At 38.9% G+C, this 23,234-nt stretch overlaps 1 protein-coding gene across 4 annotated transcripts in view; it reads right to left on the reverse strand.

The window, feature by feature from the left end:
• Nucleotides 1–23,234, reverse strand: part of LOC124166732 (EH domain-binding protein 1) — an 84,060-nt gene that overhangs the window by 28,474 nt on the left and 32,352 nt on the right. For 3 of the 4 annotated variants that reach the window (XM_046544397.1, XM_046544399.1, XM_046544396.1), the window contains exons 10-13: nt 21,179–21,354; nt 18,446–18,861; nt 10,805–10,899; nt 5,926–5,995 (exon numbers count right to left, since the gene is read on the reverse strand). In XM_046544397.1, the coding sequence (XP_046400353.1) occupies nt 5,926–5,995; nt 10,805–10,899; nt 18,446–18,861; nt 21,179–21,354 (757 nt within the window). The remainder of the gene's footprint in view (nt 1–5,925; nt 5,996–10,804; nt 10,900–18,445; nt 18,862–21,178; nt 21,355–23,234) is intronic. The other variant, XM_046544398.1, reaches the window with a different exon arrangement.

A 23,234-nucleotide genomic window follows, 5' to 3' on the forward strand; every position in this document is an offset into this window, starting at 1 on the left:
CTTTCACTCTTTGCATTAACGTTTTAGGCTCTGATCCGTCGTTGGATCCTGTTTCTATACCCAAAGAGTCCTTCATATGCCTCTTTATCAATACTTGGTAAGAAAATGAAACATTTTTCAAAAATTGATGACAAAATATATGCCTGCTAAAATTTGCACCTCCTGCGTATTTTTTATTTATATAATTTATTTTTTTCTATCAACGAATGTAGGTATGCCTTCAGCCAATGCAATTACGATATAGAGAGATAGAAATTTACCAGAATAAGAAATTGAAGCGATCCTAGAAGATGATATTTCAGAGGATAGTGATGACAGCTTTCTTCTAAGTAGCGACGATATGGAGGATGATGGAAGCACCGAATCCGAAGACTGCATGTATCCAGAGAATGATGACGCTTTCGAAGATTCATCCATAGGTATGTGTGATAGCTCCTCAAGTACCCTAACCCATGGCTCAACTGTGACTCCGGGTTTGCCTATCCACGCGCGTCGCACTGACCGCACTTGGTCTATGGAAACACCCGCATTGCCGGAAATGACTTTCACTAGACAGAGGAATTTGAAAGTGAAACCTAATGGAGACACCCCATGGGATTTTTTTCGTCTGCTTTTCACTGACCAAATAGTAGAAAAAATTATTCAAGAAACAAATAATAATGCGGACCGTTTCTTGAAAGAGAGGCTATCTCCTCGCGTACGCATAGGATGTTGGAAACCTGTCACAAAGGATGAGTTTTACATGTTTATGGTGCTACTACTGCACATGGGACTGATCCAAATATCCCAGATTCAGGATTACTGGCGGAAAAACAAGTTTTATAACATCCCTTTCTCTCCTTCACTCATGTCTCGGGGCAGGTTTCAAAATAATTTTAAGAGTATTACATTTTGCACCTGCCGAAGGGACACAAAAACCACTTTTATGTGACCGCCTTCAGAAAATAAGGCCGCTGTTAAATCATTTTGATGACATAATGGATGAAATATATTACCCTTCCCGAGAATTGAGTATTGACAAGTCTATGATTTTATGACGGGGGCGACTGTCTTTCAGGCAGTACATTGAAGGAAAAATACATAAGTTTGGTGTAAAGCTATACATGCTGGCTGAACCCACTGGCCTTGTCACAAAAATTTTAGTTTACACTGGAGCCGGGGAAAACACTGAGGGAGGACTTGGGCACGCGGGCTGTGGTGTTAATAAACTTTAGCAGGCATATGGAGGAGTAGGACACTGTGTATTTGTGGACAACTACTTCACCAGTGTGGACATTGTTGCAAGTTTAGCAGCAAATAAAATTTTGTGCACTGGCACGTTGAGGAGTAATCCGAAAGGTAATCCCGAGGAAGTTAATGCGAAAAAAATAAAAAAATAGGAGGAATGGTGGAAATGTGGTCAGACGACGGGGTTTGTGTGCTAAAATGGAAGGACAAAAGGGAGGTCACCATGATCAGCACACAGCACTCGGGAAAGTTGGTGAATTTTGTCAGCAAAAGAAAAATTGAAAGGCGGGTTCCAGAAGCGGTGAGAAAATATAATAAATTCATGGGTTGTGTTGATAGCTTAGACCAACTTTGGTCCTGCCACATAACCTCAAGAAAAATCCTGCGTTGGTATAAAAATGTTGCTCTCCATATTGTGCAAATAACGTTGTTACACAGCTTTCAGCTGTACAAAATTTATTCTAAGGGAGAGAAAATGAGTCTACACAGTTTTAGACTCAGAATTATAGGAAAACTCGTCAGTTTTGGCCGAACTCAGGAAAACGTTATAGTTTCCCAAATAAATACCCAACCACTAGAGATGCACTTTCCCAAGTTCAACCCCATGACAACTAAAAGGGATAGAAGGAAACAAAAAAAACTGCCAGGTGTGTACAAAAAAAGGAAAACTCCAGCAAACCATATACCACTGCCATGATTGCTCAGATAATCCTCCTCTTTGCCTAGAAAAGTGCTTCAAAATGTTTCACGGAAGGATGGATTAAATTACATTCATCATTCTTGAAGGATATGTTTCAGATTTGTTTCTTTATGTGAGTATTTTTATCATATTCCTGTATATTTACTGACGATCCCTTTTTTAATGGTCATAAAACCTGATAAACCATTTGTAAAAGTCCTTCTATTTTTATTACTTTATTTGCTAAGAATGCAAATTGTTAATCTTAATCCAAGATAATACATATTATCCTAGAAATGAAACTTTTACCAATTTATTACTGTATTTTCAACATAGAGGAGTGCATGAATAGTAGTATACCTCTACTCTTTTCCACCACTCTTCAAGAACCATCGAGTGAGTAACCATTCAAGTGGGGAGTATAAAAGATCTAAAGGTCTAAGATTGGTTTCCAAGGTAAGTATAATGAGACTAGGCATAAAAAGTACCTAATACAGGTATTTACCTCAAATATGTGCAGAAGACCAACATCAAAATGCATATTCCCCCAAGCTAAGGTGAACGTCCAAAAATGATTTGTGTAAAAAATGTACGATAAAAAAGAACGTCAGATGGGATTCCGAGTTCAAATATTCAGTAAATGGTACGAGGCTAGTAATTCAATACAAATTAACTATCCACTTGATTAAATAATCCATATTTAGCGACTAAATAAGATGCATTTAAGCAATAGTGAATTCACAACCTTCTGTGATGTGGGTTGCATAACCACGGACCATCGTCAACGGCGGACCACGTTGATCGACGAGGAAAATAAATTATCCAAATTTGCGGAAAAAAATTGAAAATTTTAGTTTGGCGATACTGGCTGTTCATTACATCCAAGAAAAAAAAATTTCCGCATTTTTGGATCATACGGCACCTGAATAGTCGCAGTCAAAGTGTTAAACACAAATTTTGTATTGAGTGCATTTATTTTCAAGATTAGATTTGCAATAGGGTGGTTTCCTATTATTTTTTTATTGCCTAAATCGAAAGATTATTACTCCAGGAGTACGTGTTTCACGCTTTTAGTTTTTAAATGACGATATCTATTTTTTGCAAATAAATGAAAAGTGAAAATTTTCGAGCGCGCGAAAACGCGATGGCTAAGTATTAATGCTGGGAAAACTCCATGTGATGTCTTCCTGGTTCCCGCTGCCGCAAGTGAGGTGACCTTGGGGCGAGGCTTTGAGCGACGCAGGATGCTAGCAGGTAGCAGAGTACCCTGCTAGCTGGTAGCGCTTGACTTAAATAAGGATTATTAATACCTTATCAAACGAAGAAAACTTTTCGACCTTAGCCAGTTTTAATAGGTGATTATTAAGAGATGTTTCCCTGAGCTCTGTGCCTCATGCATGCATTGGTAATCTCAGACGATGTAAAACTCCTATCTACTCCTATAGAAACTAGGTCCCTGTGACGTCACGTGGAGTGGAACGGCATGGGCGCCAATCTGGCCTTTTTCAATTGAAGATAAAATTGACAATTGCCATTCGTCTAAACCGGTATTTCTAAAACGAAATAATTTGTATATTATGAATACACTAATGGTGGGTAACGAATCGCAATCAATGCTTTTCGTTTTCTTTGATGAAGGAAACTACCCTAGTGACTTCTAAATATGGTTTAAAATAATTTGTATTAACTTTTAAATCTGGAAATAATATATAATAATGTTAAAAAAGAATTATCGGAGATTATTGGAACTTTCCAAAAAATCCTATAACAATGAGAGGGTAATTTCATCTAGTAATAAGTCCAAAACATCTTGGGATATTATTCGAGAGTCAACGGGAAAGTTGCATCAGCACATTCTCCCTAGAATAGCTCAATCCAGTGATAATGCACACATTGATATCACAAATTTAGCAAATGAATTCAGTAACCTTTTTACAATTACACCACCGTTACCCACCTCTCTTACCTCTTCTGCAAACTTGCTCCATAGTCCAGAGTCTAGTGCTTTTTCAATTTTTATTCATCCTTGTACGGAATCGGATTTACAAGCTATAATTTCAACCCTAGCTAACAAAAACTTTTCGGGCCCTGATCACATCCCAGGGAGAATATTATATCTCTCTTATAGATGCATAAAGGAACCTCTTCTATTTCTGATTAATGAATCCCTTACTCAAGGGATTTTCCCATCTTCTCTCAAGCATTCCATTATTAACCCTTTATATAAAAATAAAGGCTGCCCCAATAATTTGGATAACTATAGGCCAATTGCTAAACAAAATGTCTTATCTAAAGTATTTGAAAAAGTATTCTACAACCAATTAATGTCTTTTCTGGATAAATATGCCTTAATCTCCTCAAATCAACACGGCTTCCGTAAAAATCGCTCTACTACATCTGCTCTATTCCATGCCACCGACTTTATTTTGTCATCACTTGACAACAATCAAAAAACTGTAGGAATCTTTTATGATTTCTCCAAGGCATTCGATTTTGTGGATCACTCTCGCCTACTTCGTAAACTTAATTATTTTGGAGTGTGAGGCATTGCCAATAAATGGCTTCAGTCATACCTCAGCAATCGGACACAGGCTGTCTCACTGTCTGTAAATGGCAGTATATACTCCTCCAAAAGTACTTCTACCACCGTAGGAGTTCCTCAGGGTTCAATCTTAGGCCCAATCTTATTTTTAATCTACATAAATGATTTAGCTCATTCCCTCAGTAATATTCCAGCTTCTAAAGTCATATTATATGCTGATGATACGAATATTTTACTTTCTTCTCCAACTCAAAATGACATTATTATGAGCTCTAAAAATGCAAATGATAGTATTTTAAGCTGGTGTACAGCTAACAAATTGATTTTAAACACACAAAAGACACACACTGTTCAATTTTGTGGTAATAGCAATGTTCTCGAGAGCATCCTAATTAGATTGGATAAAAAGTCAATTGAGAATGTGTCCCACACAAAATTCCTTGGTGCATACTTATGTAGTAATATGTCCTATGAGATGAATATTGACTTCTTAGCCAACAAACTAAGTCCAATCTGCTATCTATTAAGACACCTTAGGAACTCTGTTGATTTAAATATTCTTCTTACATTGTATTACGGTATCTTTTATTCTCGAATGTCATACAATATAATTTTTTGGGGCTCATCCCCTCATGCCTCCAAGGTGTTCACATTACAAAAACGTGCAATTAGAATCATTGCAAAAAAACCTTTTGATGCTCCCTCCAAGCCTATTTTTAAAGCACTTAACATTCTTCCACTCCCGTGTGTATATTTATTATCAATTTTAATTTTTGTACGTTATAATCTTGATTTGTTTATGCTCAATTGTGATGTTCACAAATATGAAACTAGGAATTGTAATAACCTTCATTATCATTCCATTAGGACTAACAGATCAAAGCTGGGCCCACGCGAGCTGGGCCTCAGAATTTATAATAAACTTCCTGCGCATTTGAAATCAATTCAGTCGATGGAGTCATTCAAAAGGAAGTTAAAATCTTTTCTTCGTGAGAAGAATTATTATTCTGTTAACGAATACCTATTTCATTCCTCCTATTAAGCATTAATATCCTGTGAACATACAATTATTTATAATCTATTATATATATATATTTGCATTTTTTTCCTTTTATGACGTGTCTTATATCTTTTGCTGTAAGGTCTCTAGACAAAATAAATTATTATTATTATTATTATTATTAAAAAGTGTTTTTAATGAAGTGATTTCACAATTTATATGATAGTACTGAATATTGGATGACAATGAGGCGTTTTATTCCAAAAAACATTTTAGGAGTCAAGTGACCCCAAGCTGTCCATCTAGGCAGCACGAAACTCCCTTCCTCCCAGTGGTCAATGCTTTTTTCACAAAATAGCACATATTTTCTCATACTTTTTGTTATATCATGTAAATTTTTGCACTCTTATGCTAAAGTGATATATACCTTGGTCACAAAATTGATTAAAAATAGAAAGACAAAGGAAGCCAACTCACATTTTCAGCTGAGGTTTGACTCCTGGAGTTAGTCACGGTACTCGAATTCTTCCCTTCAATCACCACTGGACTGAAATTGAAAAGTAGCAATCTCAATTATCTCGTACAAGTACATGAAACACAATTTCACAAATAAACTACATGCATGACTAGATTATGTGAAGTATCTTTGCAATTTACTTTATTCATTAGCATTGACACAGCAGTAAGACAGAAACAGAAAAAAGTGTTTAGGGGCATGTCAAAACCTTGCAAAATAAACAGTCATACACTCCACCCATTCAAACAACACAATAAGCACAAATAACCGAATTCCTATGTCCATGGGCAGAAGGCGAAGAAAGGGAAAGGAATACATCATAGAGAAGGTGTAACACCTAATTTTGAGTGGTTTGTTTTGGTATTTGGTGTGACGTAATACAAGCAATAATAAGCAGCAGAGGTGGAGGGAGGTAATTGTTGGGATTGTTGACGGCGCGGGAAGGAGATGAAAGGAGGGGACTCGGATTGTGATAGTTATGGCGGACGGGTGTTCCCTCGCTCCCGAGTATGTATTATTTAAAGTGAAATAAAATGTTTGAAAGTAACGTGAAAACGAAGTGAAATTAATTGAAACGTTACATTTTGGCGCCGCAACGTGTAGGGCACGACTTCTCGAGAGGATCGAGACCACGGAACGCCTGAGGAACGAGTCGCGTCGTAGAGAGCGGGAATTCAAGATGGCGGGAGTGAAAAAAATTTTACGAACTGAAAAAGGTGAATTTACAAAGTTTGTTGAGGGATCGAGGATCGACGACCCAAGGGGCGAAATTTGAGCTGCAGGAGCGTTTAAAGCCACTTTTGATAAAAGAAGGGGTAGATATAGAGATACATGAGTTTGAGATGGAGACGCAGGACCAAGGATACAGTGACCTACGGGTGCTACTAAGACAGATGCTAGAAGACCAGGAGAGGCGAGATAGTCAGTTAAAGGCAGAACTGGAGAGGCAGGATAGCAAACAAGAAGAAAGGGACAAAAAGTTGGAGGAGACAATGAAGAGCATCAACGAAGGGTTAGCGGCGTTTCGGCGAGAATGTAAGGGGAGAAAGGAAAAACAAGCGGAGGACGTGCCCGGGAAGATGGCGGACGAGATAGGACAAGAATCCACCACAAAGGCAGCTGGGCTAGATGAGGAAGCAGTCCAACACATCGTGCGTGAGAAAGACACGAGACCCAGCGTCACAATGGCATCCGCGGTACAGTTGAAGGTTCCGACGTTTGATGGGAGGAATACATTGGGACCCCGTGAGGAGAGTGCGTGGAGGACGTCGGGAGGCACGTTCCAGCACAACCAGCAGCACGGATGGGACTCGAGGAAGTCGCAGCAGCAGGAGTGGCAGGCGTCGAGCCAGCAGAGAGAGGGACGACGAGACAATGACTTTCTTGGCGATGGATACTTTCACCAGCCGGGCGAGAGATCAGCTGATCAGCGGCCTGCACTAAACAATGTAGCGGAGGCGCGCCAACCGGAGCGACAGCACCTTGTCAATTCCATGATGGCGGAAGGAAGCAGTCACATAACCGAGCTTGGATCGGCGGGAGAAGGTGACTCTGAGAGGATCGCGAGAATATTTAGGATACGTGAAGGTAACGTAAGAAGGGACGAAGGTCGGGTGGAGAGAAGAAGGAGGAAGGAGAAAAGGAGGAGAGTAAAATTTAAAATGGGGCAATTAGATAGGTGGCGAGAGTGGTTACACCCTGGAGAGACGGTGGAAGGGTGATGTGACAGGAGAAAAGTGAGGGTAAATACATGTGTAATAATTTGATATGGGTGATTGCAGGAGTGTTTGTTGATTGTTTATTAAGTGCATGGTTGGTATTTATATGCTTGGAATGAATGATGACAGTGATGAATGAATGAGTAAAGTGAACGGAGAAGGAAAGTGATAAGTAAGAGAAGTGTAACAGATGGAATAATGAAATGCCGGTATGTGAAGTGGAGTGAACTGTGTTTGTGTGATGGAAAGGGGGAAGTTCAAAACTGAAGGCGTTGGGGCCACGCCCGTAACCCATAATACTTTGTTTTTGAAGGCTTTGAAAAAGAAAATTGCATGTCATTCCATTTTCTTTTCCAATGGGGCAAATGTAACACCTAATTTTGAGTGGTTTGTTTTGGTATTTGGTGTGACGTAATACAAGCAATAATAAGCAGCAGAGGTGGAGGGAGGTAATTGTTGGGATTGTTGACGGCGCGGGAAGGAGATGAAAGGAGGGGACTCGGATTGTGATAGTTATGGCGGACGGGTGTTCCCTTGCTCCCGAGTATGTATTATTTAAAGTGAAATAAAATGTTTGAAAGTAACGTGAAAACGAAGTGAAATTAATTGAAACGTTACAAAGGGAAAATGACAACAGTGACGTGGCAGATGGTAGAAGCCACAATTCAGAGGGTGAAACAATGGCCTGATTGGGACTCACAACTAACACTTCTGATTAGAGATGTGTTGGTTCTGGTACCCAGTTCTCAGTACTGCTGGTTCTTGGCCTTTGGAACCGGTATTGAGAACCGATCGCATAAAGTCGGTACTTTGGAGCTGGCTCAGAATGGTGGCAAGGATTTCAATTTGGCACCCAAGGCCGAAATAGACTGCAGCGTACTCAAGGCCAAAAAGTGAAAAAAATATGCTGTGAACGATGGCCAGCAGATAATCGTTTCGGGTGAAAGTGGTCTTACAATTGGATCATGTAAGTATACAGTAATTCGTCGAAATACGAGCAAGATGCGTTCCGAGAACTTGTTCGTAAGTTGATAAACCTCTGCAAGGCATTGAGAAGTGTTGTTACCCTGCAGAATGCAACACTGAATTGCAATATTGCATTTACTCCTGTCTGATCAGTTTATCCATGGTGTCGCTTTACCGGCGTGTTGAGTAGTTTATTATTGATGTTATAAGAATAGTGACAGTGAAGCATGCGAATAAGTTGTCAATTTCAGTAACAATTTAAGCTACATCGTTGAATACAGAATATATTTTGAACTGACTCACAAGTTACTACACATTAGCGTATAATGTTGCCAGAAGTTGAGGGGATTTCCCTATTGATCCTGATGATATGCAGCATGTAAACTGCACTCCAAGCATATTTTGACAGCTCTTCAAAATCAACTACGACCGCTACTGTTTTCAGTGAATGCCTGTTCAGTACTGCAGGCAATATTTCTGCTAAAATAAGAATAGATTAGACCCAGTTAGGGTAAAAATGTTAATTTTTAAAATCTAAAACTGGCGAAAGAAGCAGTGGCTGCCTCATGTAATGTGACACATTGATTAATCATGCATTCTTTGAATACCTGCTATTTAAACTATTTTACCCAGCAAATAAAATTATGGGGACGATCTTGTGTTTTTTTACAGAGCTTTCCTGCTAATTTACATCTTCAGTGAAATTATTTTCATTTATTTCTTATTGTTGTTCATTTTCATTTGCCATTAATTCATAAAAGAAGAGTTCATCCTTGTTACTGAGTATCAAAAACTGAGAACCGATAGGAGAACCAGACCGGTACCGAGAACTGAAAAAAATTAAGAACCGACTCATTCTTACTTCTTATCGCTGGTTGGATGCTTTACTAGTTGCACTACCAGGATACCTTGATTTACTGTGATTGCATCATGGGTTTAAAGGACAGAATATCCCTTTAGCTATAACTCAAAGGGTTAACCTATAAATGGCAACAAGGTAGTTCAGCAGTCACCAACAGAAGAATTGGATGTGGACACAATAATGAAAGCAAAAATAGAAAGATAGAAAGAGAGAAATGGCTATGTTGATAATCCTCTCTATTCTCCCTACCATCATTTTTTATTTGGACTACTAATCCTTGTAATTCTCATATTATTACTTTTCTCTTGACTGTACTAAGATAGTTTTTTTTTTCAACCTCCCAGCACTCAGCAAAAACCCCATGCAAGCGACAGGCATGTACTGCACAGGTAGAGACTGCACGTCCTCCACACCATACATTCAAGTATTTTCTGACAATGAGTTGTTAGTTAAAGGCAAGTAGCAATCTTATTAGCTACACTGCCTCTATCAATTCTGCCACGTGTGCACTGCGGAGTGACAGCAAGAAAACTCACTGAATTGCTTCTGCATTGACATGTCTTGACCTTGATGCCAATAAAAGAGAATTTAAAAAAACGTAATTCTCTTCAGCTGCTCAGACCGGTGTTTTTGAGGAATCCCTCCCACACAGCCTCGCATACTCTGCTCGGAGTGAATTTAGCTGCAATTACGAGTATGCACTGTGTGAATTGAAGCTGCATTCGCTCTTGATGCCACGAGACTATTTAAATGAAATGAAGATGTGGCTGCGAGCAAAGTGTTTTCAAACGGGCAATGAGCTTCAGGACAAAGGCACAATTCATTGGCAGCAACATCCTATGAAGAAGGTAAAGTAAAACTAGTCCATAGGCCCGACCAATTCCTCTATCGCCGAGGCGATTATGTCGAAAGAACGCCACAAGTGTGACATTTAGCAATGAAATAATATTTAATCAATCATTTCTGTTCATGACTAATCGGAAGTTTTAAAAAAATAGCCCTTGTATACACAAATTGAATTTGAAGTAGTTATTGTTCTTTAGAAAATTACCACCAACATGACACTACAATTTACGATAAAGTTTGATGCAAATGTTTTAAAATGAATATTCTTGTAAATATGACATATCACAATGAATGCTGACAGTGTACCTATGTATATACCATCGATGACATCCACATGGACATTCCATAGCCTGGAAAAACATGATGATAATCAGGATGATTACACTAAAATAGCTAAAACTCTTTCCAAAGATTAATCAAGCACTTCACAAACGGCCAAAGGCTCACCTCTCATCTTCATCGTCAGAGCCAAAAGGGTCTCTCAGCTGACGTCGCGTCATGAGCACAGGACGCTGAACCGGAGGCGCCGACTTCACTTCTTGCTGCAAGTAAATTGCCTTTCTTAGTATCCTTCAAACAAGTCACAGAAAGGCAATTATTACAACTGGTGATAAGCAAAATTTTAGCAGACTCCCTAAACATAAAATTTTAAGGTTGTAACCACAAATAAAGAAAAGAGTACTGAACTTGTTGAACTCTGCCATTATGATACCCAACAAGCATGGTGCTTTCACATTACCCTTTGCACACCATGGAGTGATAGTGCACCTAGAAATTTGAAAATGATTAATAAGAAAGCAAATTTATTTTTTGAGGTGTACTGATTTAGACATGGGCATATTTTACAAAAAATGTGCACATGATAAAATGAAAGTCTTGTGTTAAAAAGTATTTTAATTTATTGATTTTCCTGAGAGTAATATCTACATAATGATTGTGAAATTATGCTCTGAATAATAGATTTTCTGATGTCTCCATGTTCCTGGGTTTCACCGCGTGGATTTTCTTTGTGAAACTGTCGTCACAAAGAAAATCCACGCAGTGAAACCCAGGAACATGGAGACATCATCTAGACAACGCCGCGGAAAACTACGCATCAGATTTTCTGATTCTAAAATGAAACGCAATATTTCTCATTGTGAATACTTTTCAAATAGAGCAACTTTTTTTTAACTTCGAGGAAATATTAACCCGTTAACGCCTAGCGGTACCATATGGTACCAGCCGGTAGCACAATGCTAAACGTAACTTTTTTGTCACTTATCGTAATTTATTTGGGTTTTTGAGAGCTTAAACATAATAAGAATGTTTTTATTTACATTTTCCCGAGAAGTTTGCCTTTTCAAAGCTGAAATTAACGTACTTAGAGCCGTTTCAAAATTGAGAATATTCAGCTATCCGAAAAAAAACTGAATTTTTAGTGCAAGCTTTTCGGTATTCTATACTTACATCTTATGTACTCATAATACGACGATGTTTTTATGTAATTATTATTGTTATAACTTATACATTTCATATTAAGCATCGTGTTTGAATGTGAGCCTAATATTTGGGATGTTATGATGCAAACCATTTTGGTGGTACCACATGATACCGCTAGGCGCTTGCACTACCGTGTTTTGGCGGAAAGCGTAAATACGAATATTTCTGTTGTTTTTGTTTTCTAACAGTTCTTTATTTTACAATTATTTATTTTTCATCATTTATATTATAAATTTTGTATTATTTAAATGTTATTACGCATATAAAATGTGTACATAAGTTATTTTTTTTATTATAAGGACATCATCCAAGTGCATAAGGCCCTAACTTGTCCGCATTTTTTTCAGAATCTCGTACCCTCACGAGGGCTCAAGGAGTGGGAGGTGTAATTGCATACCTGAACCCTATTTAGAAAGATGAATAGGAAGAGTATCCGTGCACTAAATTAGGAAGGGGGTTTGATGGTGAATAAGGGGGCTTGCTAAGGGGAAAATTCAATGACGGCTGGCAGCAAGAGACGACCACGCGACAGGCATCACTTCGACAAGTAGTCTAATCCTTTAAATTATTTTTGTCTCAATCACACTCAGATACTTTGCACACTTTCATGTGCTAGTAAAACCGAAATGACTTACACATACAGCTTATAATGCAGCATGTACTGCTGCAAAGAGAGGATGAATACCTTCCTTCTGACCGAGGAAAATTGAATAACGAGTGGACGCCAATTTCGCTCGAATTTGAAGTTGTTGTTCGAAAAGGTGGACAATCAGCTGAGTTTTCTACAAACTCGTTGGTTTATTCGTTGCTGTGATTACACCACTATGGGTAAATCAGATAAGATGTGGAAAATGCACCCATTTATGGGCATGGAAAAAGAAAGATTCGGCAAATATTTCAGAGAAAAGCAGTCCTTGAGTTTCAATGAGTCGATAATGTTCTGTTTTGGAAAACATGGCTGTTAGCAATTCATGCGGGGGAGGCCAATTAGGTTTGGCTGGAAAGTGTGGTGCATAAATAGCTCAGATAGCTACTTCGTACAACTAAGGAAAGTGAAAGCCTACGAAAAGGGAATTGGGAAAGATAGTGTGAAGGCAACAAAATAGGTTCGACGGGAGCAACCACCTGATAAAATCCAAGCTCAAGCGGGGATGGTGTGCTACTGAAAACTGAGCTAGTAGAATAAGAACAGAATGCTTGAAATGCAATGCAGTGACTGCTTTGTTCATTTCCATGTGCGGCAACGACTGAGTGAAAGGCTAAAATCATATTATTCTTGATTTCTACGTCAATTATACATAACTTCTATTTTATGATCACTAATATTTAATTATTAATTTCTTATTATCGATATTTTAGCGTAATTTTGCATGAAAATGAATGTATTTTGCGGTAAATAATAAATATTTAACGTTTTTGGCTTAAAAATGTGATTTCCGAAATGTTTTTCAAATTTCGATTTTTTGACCCCTTAAACGCCTAGCGGTACCATATGGTACCAGGCTGTATCTCGGTAACTATTAGTGATAAAAGAATAAAATTTGCACTGAATGACTCAGAATTTCACTGGTATTAAAATATATGATTACCACAATAATCGCAGAAACTTTTTAATTCAGGCGTTACCGGGTTAAAAAACCACAATTATCAAATAATTCGTTGACATTTGACTTCCTCAATGCCTAAAAGCATCCAACCCATTGGTGAACACTAAGTTAGCTATGTATGTTCATTTAGGCAAGAATAGAGCTTAAGATTACATATTTGCTAATAACACTGCAACATTTTTGTTCATACAAATAAATTAAGTACAGCATAGTCGCCCAGGCTTACTTGCCAGCACACATTGCACCATGAAAGATTGAATTAGATTTTGCAGTCATAGAACGACTTGATCAGTTTAAAAATATCTTACCCAGACACAGTTTTATCCTTCAAAACGAATGATGGACCCAAAACTTGTGACTGCTTCATGTATTTCCACTGCTGCAATTATTGTGTGCCCCAACATACCTACTTGCCTTGATATTCAGTAAAATTCATGGGCATTGAGAATATATGAAAAGATATACATACCATCATTACACCAAGCTTACCAGAGCAATTACGATGAAGGGTGCAAGGCCCAAAAAACAGCTTAAAATATAAAATCCTTACTCAAACGTACAAACAAATATCCAGCTCCAAATCTAAGTATCCCTAACAAGCTATAACTCTAAAATTTGATAACAACAAAGGGTGAACTAAATATTATGGCCACTGAGGTTAATGATTGTTACTCACAGTTCATTGGGCCTTAATTCATCAATCCTAACCGTGTGTCGGACATCTATAAAATTAAATTTCATGATTACCATGATCGTGCACTACATAGCTAACCGTAGAGATAATCAAATCAAAACCCTGGCTGGCTACACTAGATGACAGGGCCCTCAAAAGCAAGGGCCCCAGACATGAGGAGGAGAGGCAAGGAAGGAAGGAGTGTGAGTGGAGGAGAAGCATCGGGAAAAGGAGAGACGGAAGAATCCCCCCACACCCATCCCACAGGGCACCACTGCACAGTGAAGCCAGATTTAATGCCCCCACAGAAATGAAAGATCATCCTGTGAAGTGTGGCGGATGCATGGGGTTTTCCATAGATTAATCAGCATAGAAAATCTGTGCGTACTTTTGATAACTCATATGACTAGACAAGGAAGATGATGAGATGTTTGAATTTCCATCGTTTGGAATTTGGCTTTAGAATAATTTGCCAATAGAAAAAAAACTATTTTCTAGCAGACTGATAATGGTGGCATAAGCGCTGTCAGGATACTTTTTCCCACACAACGCACACAAGAGAGTTGATTTTCAGCTTTGGCACTTTGTAAGTTAATAACATTTATACACACTCCTTTAGGTAATTTATGAAATATAAAATAAGTATGATCATTAATTCAATTTAAGTAGAGCAAATCATAAAAACTTACCGAAGACAAAATAAAACATCAGTACTGTGTAGTTGCTCCATGGAGTATCACCACTTCAGGGATAATACAACTACATACATATGTATATCCTTTCTGGAAATAGTAATGACTGAACCATTGACGTACACAAAACACGAAAAAACAATTAAAAAATATTCTATCTCCATACAGATTATTCTCTAAATAAATGTAACTGTCAAATTTAATAAATGTTGAAAAACTCTTGCAGAGAAACGAGCAGTAATCACCCAAAGCATGCAAATTATGCAGAGGGATAGAGGTATGCAGACAAAATTGGATGAATGAGTGAATTGGACAAAACAATGAAAAGGTTTAGCAGTTTCCCTCAAATATTTTACCAACGAACAGAAGAGTTTTGCTAGCTAAATCATGCTGCATGCATTCAAATGCTCTGCTACTAGTGATGGTATAGACAACTCTTTTTGTGGAGCTGCCTCACCACTCATAGCACACTCCTAGGAGCCGCTCGCACAGTGCGACTTAGCAAAGTGCTTCCAGGTTGAGGGGAGGGGGAGGAGGGGAGGGGGAGGAGGGGAGTGGAAGAAAGGGGAAGGTGGTGACAATTTCCTATTCAATTTGAAAAATTGTATTCTTCAAATCAATCACGTATTACATAGCCACAATGTTTAACCGGTGATACAATTGAGGAACCATTTCTGTCGATATGTTATATCTTTCATGGAAGACAGAAAATGTATTCCGTCTCCTATGCTTAGAGATGACGGCAATTTAAAAAATTCTGTTGTAACAAAATATTCTCTCCAAAACTACATGATCATGTAAACAATTCAGAATTAATTTCATCGATTCATCTTAGTTGTTTGTGTTAGAACAAATTTTAATTTTTTTCTCTACTATTTTCATAAATTTGCCATAGTCGAAAACTTTTACATGAGCATCTTCCAGCATTTTTCTTTCACGATGCATGGAACATGCAGGAGAGAGAATTACTAAAAGGGCCATGTGAGATTCTTTAGAGTAATGCCCAGAAAATGAATCAGGCCAGAATCTTTGAAGCGGAGTGAAAAGGTGAGCAATGGGCTACCCCTGCGAATAGTGCCGTGTGCTCCCTTAGACCCGCCAAACGTGCAATGAGCCTCACACGGAAAATGTTTGTGGAGGGAGTCGTGTGCGCATGCAGTCCAACTTCCTCCGCTCACGACTCCAACACACACACAGTGTGCGCGAAAGAAGTCATGTCCCCTGGAGTGCGACTCCCAATGCACATAACTCCAACGCACCCAACTTCAAAAGAATTCCTCACTTGAGATGCTCGAATGAACACAACAATTACACTCTTTTGTTGTGCAGTCAAGATGGTAAACAAGGAATGTGCTATTTGAGGTCTTCTATTCATACATCCATGTAATTCATTTGTTTCCATTGCAAAATTTTCAAAGTACTTCAGAATGTTCTGCAGAGAGATATTTTTAGGGAAAAGCCACACATTGGGGAGATTAGATCGTCTTTCTGCTTAGGCAAGGCTTCCTGCTGATTCAAATCCTGCTGAAGCTGTGGTCTAACTTGGCCTGAGGATACTGCATACTATAATTTCCAGTGAAAAGTTACCGATTTCACTGGAAGTTATCTTGTTTATTTTTCATTTCACTGTAATTCAGTCTCATATCACATGTGACATTGCCATAATGTTCTATAACAGTTTATAAGAGGTTGAAAATACATCTCACCGCAAGATGAACTTCTTTATAAGGAGTCATTTCAGAATGCCTTCCTCGAAAGCAGGATATTTTAAATAGCCTTTTTTGACAGAGAATGTCTTTTACTTTGTAATACTTGTAATAGGGGGACTTCATCATAAGTTAGTTCATAAGTAAGAAGTGGGCTACACTGTATTACAACAAGAAAGATTCTCCCATTAGCCGCTAAATGTGCTATAGATACTAGGTCAAATATGTTAGGTTCATACCTATTACAGGGAACACACATAAATTTATACATGGCAGAGCCTGACGAAACTAAATTAATCAATCAAGTCGTGAGAAAGCTTCCAAATGAAAAAGTCAAAGAGGGGTGCTACTTTACACTCGTTAGGCCAAACCTCAAACATGTAGTGAGCATACAGAGTCTGGTACAGAAAGACATACTCAGTGAACTTGATAAAATACAAAGAAAACCTGTGCAACTTGGAGACGACATCTTCTAACTGCACTATACATATTTCCAAGTCCAACAGAAATTATAAAATAAGAGATATTTTTCCAAACAGATAAGTATAGGAATTTGTTGTACCCCAAACAATAGAGGACTTCAATAAGTAATGAGGGGGACTCAGTAATCAAATGCCTCCAATGCTCAAATCCTCTTTGTTTCTTTTGTTGATGGCTGTTGGCCACAGTCCAATTAAGGAAGCTGGAGGGGTCATACGTGGATGAAGATGAGAAGAATCATATGACTAAGGCTTAAAGACAAAGTGCTGAGCACCAGCTCAATGCATTAGCAGAAAATTCTAACCAATAGAAGTTGAAGCACGTGTGTGATGCATGTGCTAGAAATAAGAGCGATTGAATGTGTGCATGGCTTGATTGGCAGGCGGCAGAAGTCGTTTTGGCCATTCAACTGAGCCATGCTATCCCCGCACACAAACCAACCTCAGCTCTCTCGAGCTCCGTCAACAAACTCCATGCAATGAAAATGTACAAACCCTTTAACCCTTTCGCTGCTGTGAACGTACGTTCGTACGGTAGGCTGCTGTGAACGTACTTTTTTTTCCTCCCTACCATGCGCTCAGTGCTTCCACCACATGTGACGGGTATGTTTCCGGAGGGTGTGCCGCAGCGAAAGGGTTGAGCAAATCAAGTGCATACACATGGTTTGCGTAATATGTCAGAAAACTACATACACCATGCAAAAGGAGGAAACTGGATTCTTCAGCCTCAAAGATACATTTTGAAAATAAAAACTCATCCGCCTACCATTCTCGAACCGTAGAAATGCCACAAGCTCAAGTGTGTTGATGCTCAAGGGATGCACTGGGAAGACTTTAGGCATATTGTAAAACTATCTGAACTAACTTGCAGCTGAGCATAAAGCCACCAGGCAGTGAGACTACCACTATATAAAGATATTAGCTGTGATATTAGAGATTTCATTCATTGAATCACCAGTAGTGGTCTAACAGTGATGGGGCTCCGATGGAGTACCACAGGTCCATCCTATAGCAAGGTAAGTCATTTAAATGACACCACATCCTGTGAAAAGTCCTAGATTTGGTGATAGGAGGCCACCAAAAACTATGCCTCACATCACCCGGGGGAGAGGGCAGAAGCTCTTTTTCACATGAGTGAAGGTGGATGGTCAGTACAGTGACACTCATACCACTGCAGGAGTGGTAATATTCACTTAAATAGCAGTAGAGCTGTGACATAGAAGAAACTACCACATTATTATCAAGGAGTTGCATATCCTTTAATCATTATTTTATCAAAAATAAGATATGTTCCTTTCAAAAGATGGCTGACACAAGAAATGAAAAGAGAGCAGCATCAAACCAATCCTCGATTTTTCTACTTTATGATGATGATCTCAACTATGTACCACTATTTTCCAAATGCCTACTTTATATACAAACCCTGCATTCACATGCAAGTGTACTTACTTTCTCCTTGAAGGCAAACTTCTCTTTGGTGGGGGATAGGACTTTTCCGAGCAGACTCTTAGATCCAGCCAATATCTTATCCCTTACTTCCTTCACTGAAGACTTCTCCCCAGAGTCGATCACAGGACTGAGAGGCACTGGAGCGCTGTCGTCCGCCGCACGGTTCGGAGGAGGCAAGATCTTGAGACGCAATCCGATGGGTGGAGGGGAGGAGGGAGTAGGGGGTTGCGGCAGCACCACGGCGGGTGGCGTTAGGGGAGGCACTTGAGGGGGGGGTGCATGCATGCGCAAATTCATTATCTCCTGGCCAAACAGCTGCATCGTGACGTCCGTGTCATTGTCAGTGTTGAAGCGCCCAATCATGTACGATGACTCATCCGTGGTCTTCCCAATCTGCTGCACTTCCAGCTCGTGACCTTAACAAGATAGAAAAAATTCATTTTTTCCATCACTCATAAGAGTGCCATGTGTAAATGAATCTTACAAGGGGAGGCTATGAAAATGACTCTGTGATTTGCATGCCATATTTTTTGCTAGGTGCAGAGAGCAAATAGAAATGGTTATTTAGTAGTTTTCTGGTCCAATTCCACATTGCTTCATTGCAATTAACTATTTAATCAGCCAACTGTTTGTCATTGTCTCCAGCATTATAGGGAAGTTCTATATGGTCCAGAAACCCAAAGTAAGAAAGAGAGTATCTACCTCAGCCATGCGAGAAAATTATTTCAACTTAGTCAAATGCACATAAAAAACAAAATATGTAGTAGAAAATCTTCTGAAATTTTAATGATTAGAGAATAAAAAAAGATAACTTTGTTGGGCCTTGAGGACCAGCGGCCTTTGAGTTCAGTAGATTTCGTAGCCTCTCCTTGTGAGATGACTCCATCTTTGAATAACGTGAAATTTAAAGCAGAAAAGAACTACAGTTGAGGACCTCAAATCCAGAATCCAGAAAACCAGAAATCCGAAATATTTGAAAGTTCCTCCGCGTAGTGTTTCGACAAGCCACCCCGTGGCACCACTCTCCGAGCATTCCTTGTTCTGGGACGAGTAGGAAATTAGCAGACGCTATGAACATATGCTAACAATCTGGGCAGGTAGGAATCTCAAATATCAAGCACCAAAGCCTGAACGCATCTATAAATTTAATCAACTAAATATAGAAGAATTTGCACAGATTTACTGTCAGACTAAGGAAGGTATCAATAGATATCGCAACGTCTGCTAGCGAATGCTATCAACGGAAGCAATTGAGCATGAAGAAAAAGATGTATGTATTTATTTCTCGTTCTCATCCAGTATTAAGCACGTATAGCTTATGCTGTGGAAGCTACGGTCGTGATTTGACAACTTATTCGGAAAGTTTTTTGCCTCCTTCAATGGAGTGCACTTGAATCCATCTAAGGCAACGAATGTTCATCTAGGGGTTATACGACAGACCACCCACACATTCACATGTAACTAGACCTCTGCTCCTTTTACTCAGCTCAGAGGACTGAGACTGTGTATTTGCTATCCATCGGTTGCGTACTTTGATTGCGAGGCATACAGTGAATATATCACAATTTATGACTGACGTACGGGTGCATCCACATGTCTGAATGACAAGACGAGCTTTGCTATGCGAATCAATGGTTGATTGGTGACCGCCATCTGTTGAATGATGCAAGTTTGGTGCTGGCTTACGAGTGTTGGTTAACTCAAGCATCGGCGGCAATGTCTTGCACGACTGTACATTCTGACATCAATCAGTGAACGAATACAGAATTGAAAAGAATGCTGAGTCTGCTTGCTCACAGCTTACTTTGCTACATAAGCATCTACAAAGAACATCTATGGTTTTATTGCATTAAAATTCTCAAAAAAAGTGAATCACTTTTAGACGATGAAGTGTACCGTGTGCTGAAGACCAGAAATCCAGAAAAACCTGAAATCCAGAAACCCTTTGGTCCCAAGCTTTCCGGATTTGAGGTCCTCAACTGTCACTGTATATTCTAGCATAGAGGATGCCTGGGGATACAGGATGACACGCAATGTTTGTGTGCATCTTGTATCCCCAGCGAACATTTGCAATATGAAATATACAATCATAGATCGTAAGTAACACTTCTCTGAATTTCCGAATGATTTCAATGACCAATAAAGTAGCCATCAAAGTATTGGAATTAAATGTTATAGTAGTGATGTGACCTAGCCGCAGACGCACCCTAAATCTTAATACCAGTACCACTACGATTAGCCAATGAAGAATCTTCTAAAATTAATCAGTTTTTTCCCCCTGCTGATCGTCGTCTAAAATGCTAGAGCAGACGCCTGAAGTAAAGTCGCAGAAGTAATCTGGAAACATCCCTAGTAAGCAAGTAGATAAAATAATTTCACTCTAAGAAGGGGATTCTAATGAAAATAATTAGCCCGGTTGAGCATTGTATTTAAAAATGCAAATATCTTGGTGCTTTCGCGTCCAATTTTATTTTTTTATAAAAATCGCAGAAAACTTTGAAGGACCGTGACCTCATGCACGGATAATCCGCAACCCGGATAAACCGCAGCCAGATAATCGGGAGTCTGCTGTATATGAGATGAGCAGCAGATGGGAAAGTGGAGATACAAGCAGCATCAAACCAATCTTCAGATATCATTGGCATATTACATATGAAGATTTATAGAGAGAATGTGGAATAGTCATGATAGTTCTTCCTCCTGATGGTTTGCGCATATGGGTGGAATACTGACCCGTGAAGTGCGTTCTCAATTGGTAGAGGTACGTCATGACGGCTAGCTTGTCTGGCACTGCCAGGAGGTCCATGTCAGCAGGTTCAATCACTCGTGGGATGCCCAAGGACTCGGCAGCATCAAAAGCACGCTTGCAGTTCCCCTTCACGTCGTGTGGTGAAAGGCTTTCATAGTCCCTGCAAGAAAAATTCATGTTTTGATGAGACATAGAATTCCAGACAAATCTGAAGTCGAAATTAGACAGCGGAGAAATCATTCAGTGCACTACATGCATCCAAAATCTGCTCGGTTATCATAGTGTTGCCATTTCATCAAAATTGCAGTCCATGTTAATACAGTAAAACCTCTATGTAGTGAACCTCTTTACATCGTAAACCTCCATACTTCGTACCAACCCTCTGGTCCCGTCAGATTTACATGTAAATATATAGGCAAACCTTTATATAGTGAACCTCTTTATCTCGTAAAACCTCCATATATCGTACCAACAAGACAGCCCCGAGACGGCCCAACTACCTCCGCAAATCGTACCGAGACATCTTGAGACCATTAATGCAGCCACGATTACCTACATGGAATGACATTTGCAGCGATAAATGTATCACGCTTATTTTTTTCTTATACACCTTTGATAATTTTCACGTTAACCATTAGTTAGGGCATCGAACTATCCTAATCATTAAGTGACGGTAAATGAGGACAGAACACATAGTTTTCTCTCGAATCATGGTCAAAATCGCGCTATAGCACTCGCTTTCTTTTACTGATGGCTTTATTTTCTTGTAAGGCCGACATACTATGTTCAGTTAATAAAAGAGGCGACCAGCGCAGCCTATAATCACTTGCTGACGGAAATATTTCAACTAACTTCACTCCCATCCATGGAGACCGAATTACTCGACAGCATTGCTACTTCCGCTTCTAAAATGAAAATATTTCATGAATTTTCCGCGACTTGAAATAAATCAAATACAGTTTCGCAATTATTTTATTCCCATATTTCCCGGTGTAGCACTTTCTTACTACCACCTTGGTAATTTTTCGATGCTTTCGTGAACGATCGTAGTTTAAAATTTATTGCACTTAGCGACAGTCATATGTCTTGCCTGCGCATTTTTGCCGCGAAATCTGACTCTTCCATCGGAAGTCCGGGACGTCAATTTCTAGCAATACTGAACGAAAATCAATCCATGCGCGACAGTGTTAGGTGACAAAGACAGCTAATTAGCTGATACGCGGTAGGGCAATGAAATTTTTTACCGTCGCCGCCGCATTCTGAAGTAGTTCGCCCAGCATTCTCACCGGGAAATCACGTCCTTTCGCAGACCTAGCGTTTCTGTGTGCCCTCGACAGAGTTTTTCTTCGGAACCCTACGTGCATTGTATTTTGGAGAGAGGGAATTCAACAAAATTTTCAAAATCACGCTAAATTTTTTGCCTGTTTTTTGTAGTAGTCACGTGTTTATTTATTTTTTTATAATCTTTAACAAGTCACATATTATAAGAATGATAAATCAATTCTAAAAGATATAATAAGGAGTATTTTCAATTATTTGCCGTAAAATATGAAAAAATATGAAAATTACTTAATTAATCATGGGCTGATGATGGATTCAAGAAATAAAAGAAGGCGGCTGCTTAACATTACCACATACAGTAGAAATCATGATTTAAGGTTTTTCAGGGGGGACAAAATTTAAAACACTAAATGCGGAAGAACACTAAATGCGGACCTGCCATTTTTTCAGGTTTTATGGTCTGTAATGATTGGAATGGCTTTTTATGAATAAAAAATATTATTTTAAGTAACTAAAAGGTGCTGAATGCAGCAAAAAATTCTTTAATGAAATGTTCTCTGCCCTGTGAAGGTTGGATAATACTTTTCAGGAATCAGCTAAAAAAATGGGTAGTAAAAATAAGTAATGAGAGGATGACAATTGTTTTAATGAAATATTTTTTGGAAAATTCTAATAAACATCAACTTAAAAGCATTCCCACACAGATTATTATTATGGACATTAGTGATTCCGTTTTTATGCATATTTCAGTGGTCTCGA

This window comes from Ischnura elegans, chromosome 10 (assembly GCF_921293095.1).
Source record: "Ischnura elegans chromosome 10, ioIscEleg1.1, whole genome shotgun sequence".
NCBI lineage: Eukaryota > Metazoa > Arthropoda > Insecta > Odonata > Coenagrionidae > Ischnura > Ischnura elegans.